The 12,042-nt window shown below is 37.2% G+C and overlaps 1 protein-coding gene across 2 annotated transcripts in view; it reads right to left on the bottom strand.

The window, feature by feature from the left end:
- Positions 1-12,042, bottom strand: part of luzp2 (leucine zipper protein 2) — a 149,087-nt gene that overhangs the window by 7,795 nt on the left and 129,250 nt on the right. For both annotated transcript variants that reach the window (XM_040045620.1, XM_040045619.1), the window contains one exon: positions 3,483-3,587. In XM_040045620.1, coding sequence (XP_039901554.1) covers positions 3,483-3,587 — 105 coding nt within the window. The remainder of the gene's footprint in view (positions 1-3,482; positions 3,588-12,042) is intronic.

The following is a 12,042-nucleotide window of genomic DNA, read 5'->3' as shown; positions in this document are numbered from 1 at the left end:
GTCATTTTAACCAGATTAGCGCTGACAGCAGTACTTTTTGTATTAGCTGAATGTCAATCCTGCCTATAAAACATAGGTAATTTGTTAAAGTATAGCAAGGCCATCACATTTCATTTTCAAACCAGGGAGACACTGCAAGCTACACATGCTCATACAAATTGTCTTTCTTCATTTCCTCCCCGCCCACAGAGAGAAAAGGACAAGGGGGAAAAGCAGCAATGATCATGGGCAAACACGAGTCTCTGTTTCAAATATGTCTCCTCTTATCTGTATCAGCATGTTTCTCCCTTTTCACGCCCCTGCCAAAATTATATAACCAATTATGAGACGCCAGTGAACATTGTTTTTGGCACAATTTCATTAAGGAACAATCTCTTTGACACAGTTTCCACACAGGGCAATTTCCTTCCAGGGCAGCACTCCTCACTATTCCCCTGTCTCCTGTAGTCTATCAACTTATGCCTGTAATAGTTCTTGATAGCCACTTGTCAAAAATCCTTACAGGCTCTGTTTACTTCCTCTGCTTCTTCGGAGCCTCTTGATTTTGACATTGTTGGAAGCAGTCTTTTGGAGCCTCCCTCATAGCTAACTGCTCACAGTTGCCCGGACCTTGGAGAAGCAAGTCTCTTGTCTGAGGTACCAAAGTCCTTCATGAAAAAAATCTGAACAGGAGAGGTCAGTGACTGCTCCACGCTCTCCTTCCTCAATAACTGCTGTCAAAGTGTCAATGAGGCTCTGAGTGAAGAGCTCTTTGAAGTGTGAATGTGCAAATTTTGTGATCACTGCAACTACAGTACTTTCCCATGCAATAACAGGTCAAATGAACGCACTACCTTGTTAGTGAGTTTCAAGGATGTAACAAAAAACATTTTCTTTCTCAATTAATTTTTAAGGTATTTTTGTATTCATTATTTTGCTTAAATGTACTTAAACCGATGTACAGACATGTCTTACAGCCCAAATCATGATTTCAGAATTGCGTTTTGTTTGACCCATAGTTCAGTATGAATATCCAGTTTAAAATGACGAACAAAAAGAAAAGCACCAAATCAATACTGCCAGTTTATTCAACTCATTAAAATGGACTTCTTATGCTCATCTACAAATGCACATTTATATGGGACTCTATTCAAGAAGATTTGCACGATTCACAGATAAAAATAATCCTTATTGATTTTTTACTGGGCCTTGCCGCACTAGCTCAGTTCATCCACTGCCTGAAACAAGTTGTTTTAGCTCCCTTGCACTCATTGAACCAAACTTTCTCAAAACAAACTCCCTGTTATAAATTGAAGGTTTGAACTGAAGGTGGATCAGACGTCTGTGCTCATAGCTAAACCTCCATGACTGAGGGATAAAGGCAATAAGTGGGCTGATAACAGCATGTACCCATCTGGGCTGGTTAGTACAGGGCAAAACAGCATTGATCATGAAGGATCCCCACAAAGGTACAAGGGCCATCTAACTTACAATTACCTGATTCTCCACAACATGAAAGCTCTTCTAAACCATCACAGGAACCAAACCGAGAAGTCATTTGAGTCAACAAATGAGCATAGCTTAGAAAGCCTATGACTCAATACGCCACACATCGATATTGCTTGGCACAATGCAACACTAGTAGTACACTACTGATGTTCAACAGGAACTCAGCGGGGCTGTGGAAGACCACTGGCAATCACAGAAGTCATAATCAAGAGTGGAATATACCAAAGTGATGCACTGTTAACACTACTGTTCTGCATTGGCTTCAATCCCCTAACCCAGCATATTGCTAAAAGTAGAAGTGGAGTGATCATCAGTCATCAGCTACATCCTGTACAGGGATGACATCAGCAGTGAGTCATCCCTGTGACATGGATCGACTCACTGATCCATGTCACTAAGATCTACGAGGATATTGGGATCTCATTTGGACTGGATAAAAAAGGTAATCTAGACTGAAGGGATGGAGCTATTTCATTTCATTTTTCATTTCATTTATTTATTTATTTCACACTTGGTACAACAGATCAAACAAACCAACCACACTTTCTATCAATAAAGCACTACAACCATGTGTGAAAAGGAGCAGGAAGAAGAAAATATTCTTATTAAACCCTGCCCCCTATCTACAATCCAACTTATATTACAAGTGGGCACCAAAAATCAGGGAACAAACTAATATTAACATTTCTCTCCGGTCCTAACCCAAACCAAACAACAAATTTACAATCAGAATATACCATTCCACATAGTAACAAGGAGAAAAATAAAATTTAAATAAATAAAACAAAAAATTATAAAGGATCCTTTTTCAATGAACTCCAATTTCATTCGCATTCTTCATATTGAGTTATCGTTTTAAGCATGTAACACTTTTTAAAACAATGTAAACTTATACAATTCTTTAAATTATAATGAAGAGAGTTCCACAGTCGTATACCCCTAACCGTTGTACTCATTAATCTTTGTGTTCTCCTAGCTAACTGATGCTTAAAATAAAATTTCCTTCTACTATCTTCTCCCCCTGAACACATTAAAAATACTCTTTGTAACTTAAAGGGCAAAATATTATTTTTAGCCTTAAACATAATTAATAGTGTCCGTAATTTCACTAAATCTCCTAATTTTAATAATTTTGATTTTATAAATAATTTATTTGTATGTTCTATATATTTAACATTATGAATCATTCATATCACTTTCTTCTGTAATAAGTTTAGAGGTTTTATAGTATTCTCATATGTATTCCCCCAAACTTCAACACAGTAACTAAAATATGAGAAAAACAATGAAAAATATAAAATGCGCATTGTTTTATAATCTAATAAATCTCTTACATTTCCCAAAATATAAATGCTTTTAACCATCTTCTTTCTAATATACTCAATATGAGATTTCCACGTCAAGTTTTCATCTACTATTACACCCAAAAAACGAAATTCAGTAACTCTTTCAATCAATTCTCCATCAATGGACATAATGACTTCATCCTCCTTTACACGATTGCCAAATATCATGAATTTCGTTTTTGTCAGATTCAAAGATAATTTATTTACATCAAACCATTTTTTTAATCTTAACATCTCAGAAGTCATAATTTCAACCAAATCTTTCAAATTCTCTCCTGGGATGGAGCTATAAAGAGTCAAGTGAGTTAATAGGACCCATAACAAAGAAAAACATAATAGGTCACCTTCAGTCTCCAAAGCAATGTAAAACTGTGTTATTAGTCTTCATGCAGCACATGGTGTTCCTTTAGTAATGTCTAATTTCATTAAACCAAATTACTGCTGAGCTACACCGGAACTCCTAACTAAAGATGCATCATTTAGTTGAAACTTGTTGCAGACCTTCTATAAAATTTTGTAATTCATGAACCCACTAAGGACAATTGGAGCAAAAGCGAGTTCTTTGACTTTTGATGAGGGACTTGAGTATGAATTTAATGAACGTCAGATTAGAGAGGCCACTGTATTTTAATTACTCTAAAGGCTCACCTTTTCCATCTGGCAATCTTTGGCTCCACCATTCTCTCTCCTCATGACACTGACGTTCATGGGTGATTTACTGGCAGTGACAATTCTCTGAACTTTGGAGATATCCTGCAGAGGAAAACAGAAATATAAACTTGGGGTTAAAAACACATGAGCAAATAGGTTTTTGAAATTCTTCAAAACCTAGTAGTTCTAATACATATATGTTTATTTCATATTTAAACATATATTTTATTTGTGTAGTTATGTTCAATTTAATTTATTACAGGACAAAACAAACAAAAGTTTCTCAGTTTTCCAAAACGTAGGTCATATTTAATATTGCATGGTTGTTCATTTTGTATGTTAGGGTTCTATTTAGATTAAAATAGATAATAAATCTGATGCACTGTGTAATTTAAGTTTTTAAGTGTTCATATGTACAGTAACTGGATACCATCATACTTGCATAGTATTGTTAGGATCAGAATATGTTATGACACTAAATAAATAAATACACAGCTTTTACCAATCTTTCTGAAGTCTAAGATGTTGGACCTTCAAACAAGAATACCACTGATGTCTGTATAGGAATACACAGACCACCTCAGAGTGAGAAGTAGTTGCAGTTCAGAAGGTAGATTTGGGATTTAATACTATGAGACCTGCACATGATCAACAATGATGTTTCAGTGAAGTGACCCACTGCAAACAGAGCCAAAGCAATTCTGAGATAGAGGAAGGAAAACAAGACGGACAGTCAGAGATGAAAAGGTTTTCTCTGGAGGTAGTAGAGCAATCCATATCGCTACCACCTGAAATGATGTCTGCATAGAAAACATGACTTTTGCAAGGTTGATGCACTTTAAAATCAGTAGTGCTTGAGTCCAAAAGGCAAAAACACACAAAAACAAGCAAAAAAGTAAAATAAAAGTAAATAAAAATTGATACGGGTTTCTGGAGAGTTACATGACAGTCATCATTTTGCTATTGAACAGAGGAATTCATTCAAATACTGACAAATAATGGTATGGTCTTATGGGAAATGACTTCTCAGGAAAAAGCAAAAACCTAGACTATAAAAATATTAATGTTCCTCATTATCTCACTAAACTCCTGATGTCATTTCAAATGTGATTTATAGCCTGTTTTTGGATAATATGACTGATCTGGTGAACATTTAAAAATTTTACATACTTGCTTTAAGTAAGAGGCACTTAGAAAAAAATTATAAGAAGTGGTTAAAGGAGTAACTGTTGTATATAAATAAACAGACAGATAATTTGTTAAAACACAATCTTGCGTCACACTGTCAATGTGTTTAGAAGCCAAAAAATAAGCTTACAAGTGTAGATTCTTAGCTGCAATTTGAGAGTACAGCACAAATGGCTGTACTCCCTATACATCCCTGTACATTCCCATTTGTCATGGGACAAAATATAATTTGACAGTCCACTCAAAAGCTTCATGGACAGTTGCAGAGGATTCCATTATTTCTTCAATAATTATGGAGGTAAAAGTTCTGGAATTGAAGGAAATGTGGCATTTGGGATCCTTATATGAGGATATGACCATGGATGAATTGCATGGATTTCAGTGACCATGGACCACAGAAGCAGCTGCATTGATTTTATTTGGTGGAGAAAAAAACAAACAGCAACTGAAGACGGCTGCACTAAAGGCAGGGCAAAGCATCACAAATGAGGAAATCCATTCTTTGGTCATGTTCAGGAGATCCAGACTTCAGGCAGTGTTTAACAATGATTCCAGTTTATCACTTTATAATAATTTCTTTCACCTCTTGAATAAAAGCTTAGGATCTACACTCGTGTAGATGCAGACACCATCTTTTCACTCATCATGCCATTTTGTCTGGTAAGGACCAAGGGTTGAAATATTAATTAGGCTTGTTATACCAGATCTTTCTCCCAAAGTCTGACTGTCTTCTGCAGCTAGTCTTCTGCACAAGACAAGTACACTTTAACTGGGTCAAACGTGGTCTCTTGAGAGCGTAAAGCAAGACAGTTGCAAGATGAACATAAGCAATCTTAACCTGTCAATGTCAAACGCCATTCTTATTGTGTCAGCTGAAGCAACATCTTTTTAGGCAGGTTCAGGAGAACTGACATTACTTGTGGAAGTGACCACATTTGGGTGAACATTTCATACACAATTCCCCAACTTTTGACAGCATCTGTCAGAACCAGCCACATTTTCCATTCTTACCATCTGTTTGTCTCTCCATAAGGCCCCTGACTTTTCAGCAGAGCCTTAGTGCTTAAAAGCAGCAGTTTTCCAAGTAACACTTCATAATAACCACCATTTATAATATTACAATACTACATATAATATTATTTGATAAGTTGTTAAACTTACATAACATGTTAATTTGATGCTAGCAAACAGTTCTACAACAAATAGATACTAATTAACAAATTATTTCTTATTACCAATTTGAATTGATTAATTTTGTAACGCATTCTGTTATAACGCCACGGACATACATGAGTTCTATCATTCTGAAGGCATCTGGATATACATAGAAATATATTTATTCAATTATTAATAAAGCTTGTTGTGATAAAGGTTTCAGTGGTGCTCACTGTGAGCCTGCCTTTAACCAAACATGGAGTGAAATTAAGCAAAAGGTGAAAAGAAAGCTGAACAGTGACTGTTAAAGAACACAAACAAATATGCTGAGTTGTGATTATTTGCAACTATTATTGAGATTAACTTACCTAAGTGGGTTTTTGGCAACATTGTTTGGGTCTTTTTTTTCCTTTTGTAGAACACAAATTTGATTCTATCGCAGTTTTTGGATTGTCAGCTCGCTACTGTCTAGTCTTTGCCTGGGAGAGATGGATATCCTGTATAATTTTTATAGACAAGGAAACAATCATAAAAGTAAATAGTAAGCGCTTAGAGCAGGGCAATGAAATGCCTGATTTTCCTCCAGCCCAGTACTCTGAGCATCTAAGACATCATCTCCCATTACTTTGATGAAAATTGCATACTATCAGACCACAAGACTTGGCTCTCTCCCCAAGACTGTTAAATATGAAGCAACTTCCACTTCAATCCTGCTGATCTTTGCATCCTCACACTAATGAATCTTTCACCAGCAAGAAGAGCTTTGTGTGTGTGTGTGTGTGTGTGTGTGTGTGTGTGTGTGTGTGTGTCAGGCAGGGTCTGAGAGAGTCTTATCTGTGGTGTCTAACAGAGCTTAAGGCCCATTACGGTAACTCAAACTATGAGCGTGACACTCAAAGTGGTGTCACAGAGTGCTTGAACAAACATCCCTGCACTTAAGCACTTTAGGTTTCACAACGCAAAGCAGATTTTAGTATAAATGTGCTGATGAAATTCAAGCGTTTGAATATATATGATCTCTTTATATGTGATCTCTTTGTTGCTATTTTTTGTAATTTTTCACATAATGCAAAGTTATACTGTCCTTGGTCATCCATAGCATTCAGCATACTCTATAGTGTATTTTTCAGAACTATTCACATTTCTTTAATTAACGGAATAATAATAATAATGGATTGGATTTATATAGCACTTTTCAAGGCACCCAAAGCGCTTTACAATACCACTATTCATTCACTCTCACATTCACACACTGGTGGAGGCAAGCTACAGTTGTAGCCACAGCTGCCCTGGGGCAGACTGACAGAAGCGAGGCTGCCATATCACGCCATCGGCCCCTCTGGCCAACACCAGTAGGCAAGTAGGGTAAAGTGTCTTGCCCAAGGACACAACGACCAGGACACAGAGCCCAGGGATCGAACCGGCGACCTTCCGGTTACAGATGCGATTCCCAACCCCCTGAGCCACGGTCGCCCAAACATACACTATTTAAGGTATTTAGGACAGATCTATTTTGTAGACATTCCTAAATTAATCAACAGTACACCATTATGCTGTCAATGTACTCTGCTGTAAGGAACTGTTTTTAAACTTATCATACTAATGAGTTGGCCCTGACACAATTAAGTTGCTTTTCATTAGACTTGTTTTCTTTCTGAGTGGGTCAGAATCACACAATCGCCAGGTGTCCCTAGAATGACCCGTCCCATAACAGAAACCTGTTTAAATACTCAAGCGCATTAGCACTTGGTTTCCTGTAGGATATGCCTATAGTAACTAATGCCTATACCTTGATAGTGTAGCAGGTCTTTTTAATGTTTTTATTTTAATGTATTCTTCTTATTTAGAGCAGAGCTGGATTGATATTGCGAAGAACCTCATTGGTAATGAGCACCAGCATGTAAATGTGACCATCCCCAGGAAGTTTTACAAAGTTTTGTTCGAGTCGGACACTGGCGCCACCGGGCCCTCTGACCACCACCAGTAGTGGTGGTCAGAAGTGTCTTGCCCAAGGACACAACGACCAAGACTGTCCAAGCCGGGGCTCAAACCGGCAACCTTCCGATTACAAGGCGAACTCCCAACTCTTGAGCCACAATCGCCTAAACATTCAAATTTGGTTGGTTGTTTAATAACAGATTGTCTCTTGGAGTGACACATGTTTCTGCTTTACATGGATTAAAAGATTAAAAGTAAGTTGAGGAAATGAAAGATTTGAAACAGCTGCAAAACAGCAGGGATCCCTTCTAGAATAAGTTATTTTATGTATTGCACTTCTAAGCTACAATAAGACAATCTTATACATGCCTCAAAACTACAAAAGAACCTAGGGCAAAATAAATAACAATTACACTAACCAAGTGATTTCATGCTGTTAGATACAACAATGAGGAATGCTAAATTATTCTTAGAGCTAAGTTCTCGACATTTGTCTCCTCAGCTGTGGAACATTTGGCTCTTTTTCCTGTAAGTGCTACTGTATGTGTTTTTTTTTCTTATTGCGTAATATGAGTTAAATTTGGCATTGAATTAAATGGGATCTGACCCACCTCTACATATACAGGCGGAGTGGACAGATGGAGCACCCCAGTAATTTTCACTGTGAGGGCACGCTGAGATTTATCAGACAGCCCGTCAAGTGTACAACAGCAACAGGAGATAATGAAGCCAGCAACTGCTCACAAGTGAAGTGCTGCTATTTGTATGCTAATGAAGGGGGAAGTAAAAACTTCATTAGCATAAAAAAATCAACCCACACCTTTCTTGAAATTCCTGTACTTGTCTTTTCTTTTGTATGATGCTGATTTTGCTCCTGTACTTGAATGTACTGGGCTGTATGTTTGAAAGGCAGATATGGGCGAATGCATAGTCAGATGAGATCCTTTTGACCAAGGAGGGTGTAAACAGGAAGTGTCAATTATAGAATCTTGTTTTATATGATGCCACAGCAAAGGTACTGCAATGGCACTGGCGTGGATGGTATTACTGAAGCATGATTAAAAAAAAATCCTCTAAGTGGCATGTCAAATCTCTTAGGCACCCACGATAGAGACACAGAGTAAATTGTGACTGCTTTGAGGAGAGAAAAGCCTCTTAAAGCCAGAATTGCTCACCAGTATCATGGCAGATAAGACACAGCAGCGCTGTGGCCGACTTGATGATTTCAAAGTGACTGCAGCGACTGCTTTTCAGAAATCAGAACTAGCACAATCTCTGATTGAAGTTGACATGACTGCTTGATAGGGGGTAAAACAGCCATGGGTAATAAAAAAGTATATTTTCAAGAAATAAAAGCGATCTGTATATTCAGCTGTATGCGAGTTATATATCTTTTGGGGTTTTTTTCTTGTGTACAGAGCCACAAAAATACTTGTAGGAATGTTTAAAGAACAAAATGCAACTGCAATTTGACACTTGTCATTAGTCTTAAAATGTGGTTCAGTAGGAAAACAAGACACAATATCCTCACCGAAAGCATAATCCTACTTGTAGAATGAATCCTCTTGGAAGTCACCTTGTTTTACTCCTAAAAAGGATTAAATCCTGAGCCCTTAGTTGAGTCTGCTGTGACCCTGACTTTAAGAGGCTCCAAACAAAGACTGTGTCACATTGAGTTAAGAATTTTCATATAGAACAAGTCCAACATCCAAAAAACTCCCGTAAAGCTCTAAAATAGTAGTGTTTTTCTCCAAAATCTATAGAACAGAATACAAAGACTGACATAACTATTTAGACTGCCGCTTGATTTAGACATGTTATTATTCTGAACAACCTCTGAAAGTGTGTTTGCCCAACTGTTATATTTGGTAGTAATTATTTCCTGTGCTATTTCTCTCTAGAGAGTGATACTCGGGGCATCAGATTGACAAATAGCCACTTGAAAAGAAGGTAATAATCGCCTAACTCTTAAATTCATATTGCAGACAGTGCATTATGCGTGCTCTGATGTGCGGTGAGGTGAATATTTTGGCACAGAGTTATATTCCATGATGTCACTAAGTTTCTGTGTGAAATGAATTTCAATTTGAAAGTGTTTATACAAAGGGAAGAGGCAAAAAACTGCAGCCGGCTTTATCTTATCTGGAAAGTCAGAGGGAAAATTATACTGCACCATTACAGAAGCATATCCCAAATCCAACTTTCTTTCCACTTTACTTTTGGCTCTGCGAAGCAAACTTATCTCATTTTTATCCTACTTTTCTGAAGAAACGGTAATATTTGTGTTCGGACTGACAATCAAACTGATTGCATACTGTAAGACAAAGTCTAAGCCATTTTCATTACATACAGATACACTACATGGACTGTACTGTAAATCAACATATTACAGTGGGGAAAATACTGATTTGATCCCCTGTTTTTCTATAAGATGGCAGTCTGGTGACTGGCTAGGCCACTCCATAACCTAAACGTGCGTCTTTTTTTGCTCCTCCAAACACAGTGGGATACAAAAGAGCTTGACTGTGGTTTCATTTGACCACAGGCACTTTCTCCCAAGCCTTCTCTGAATCATTTAGATGTTCACTGGCAAACTTCAGACTGGCCTTCTTGAACAGGGGACCTTGCTGGCACTGCAAGATTTCAATCCATCATGGCGTAGTGAGGGACTATCTGCCTTCAGATCGTTAACAAGCTCCTCGCATGTAGTTTTGAGCTGACCCACTACCTTCCTCACGATCATCTTCACCCCATGAGGCAAGATCTTGCAGAGACGTTCAGACAAAGGGCATTTTAAATTTATTCCATTTCTAAATAATCACACCAGCAGTTGTCCTCTTATTATCAAGCTTCTGCTGATGGTCTGGTAGTCCCATTCTAGCCTTGTGCAGGCCAGATGGGCACATAGCCAATCTGTGGGAGACAGAATTCTGACTGAGTTGTGGGGGATCAAATACTTATTTTACTCACTGAAGTGCAAATTTGTAATTTGCAACTTTTATGGGAAGTGTTTTTATTTCTTGGATTTCTGATTGATAATCTCTCTCTCTTTATTAAAACAAAACTACCATAAGAATAGGGACTGTTCAATTCCTCGAAAGTGAGCGAACTTACAAATTCTGCAGGGGATCAAATAATTATATCCCCCAGCGTATATCTACAGGAAACCCATGCAACAACTGATGTAACTAATAAGACTGAAAAAACCCCAAACCCAAACAACAATTGCACTTTCCTTTGCTTGGCATGTTGCAGGGCACTATTATTTTGCATACTGTCTCTCTGACACAGTCTGGTGATGTACTTAAATGGAGCACAGCCATTGTTAATGGTATTAATTACACCTGCGCCTTTCCTGATATGGCAAGTCAAAATGTCAGCTGTGAAAAAGGCCCATTGGTCATGCTTCTGGTAACATGAAAGGGCCGTAGAATTACATTTTGTATTCAGCCTGAATTATTCATTCAAGACTACTGTGAATGAAGCTGCCTTGGGACAAAATCGTTCCAACAATGCAATCAGCCATGATTAGAACATGGCTCCATGTTACAAATGTTGTTGCTCTGATTTCTTTTGATTATAGGTGTAAAAACTACTAGCACCATTACCTCATTAGAAGACTGTGATTCTGGTTGAATTATAATAGCAAACGTGGAAGCTTAAAATATACTTTCAAGACCATGTTGTACTAAAATCTGTTTTGAAAGTCTCAGAGTAGCACAGATAGTTGATCTAGCAGTTTGATTTTATAACTTCTGTCAGGACTGAATTCATATCAAGACATAAAAGAACAACTGACAAAGATCAGGGTTGATTAGCATCAAAATCAGGAAAAAATGAAAAATGAAAATATGAAAAGAATAATAATAATGTTTTTGTAAGTGCAAGTTTCCTCACCAGACGATGTAAAATGCAAGCAATTAAATGCAGTAATTTTTCATATAGATTTCTTATATATGACTTCCCATAATTAGGTATTAGTGTTTCTTAGTGTAATAGTGTTCTTGACTGTTTTAATGTTTTTTGAGGGAGTTTAAAATCAAGAAAAGTAAACATGCACTAGTAAAAATTAAAAGTAGGATACTGAAAGTTGGCACTATTAATCATTCCAGCAATGAGGATGGATAATAATGGTAATAATGATAATAATGGTAATGGATAATAGTGGGGGAAAAGATCTGCACATGTGAAGGAACTTGTTGAACTTGATAGATCAATTTGATACTCACACACAATTGATATTAAAAATTGTTAATGGGTAGGATACTAATTTGTA

The sequence above is a fragment of the Simochromis diagramma genome, unplaced genomic scaffold, assembly GCF_900408965.1.
Source record: "Simochromis diagramma unplaced genomic scaffold, fSimDia1.1 OVJJ01000079.1, whole genome shotgun sequence".
Taxonomy (NCBI): Eukaryota; Metazoa; Chordata; class Actinopteri; order Cichliformes; family Cichlidae; genus Simochromis; species Simochromis diagramma.
The sequence above is the reverse complement of the archived record's forward strand: the minus strand, read 5'-3'. Positions and strand labels throughout refer to the sequence as shown.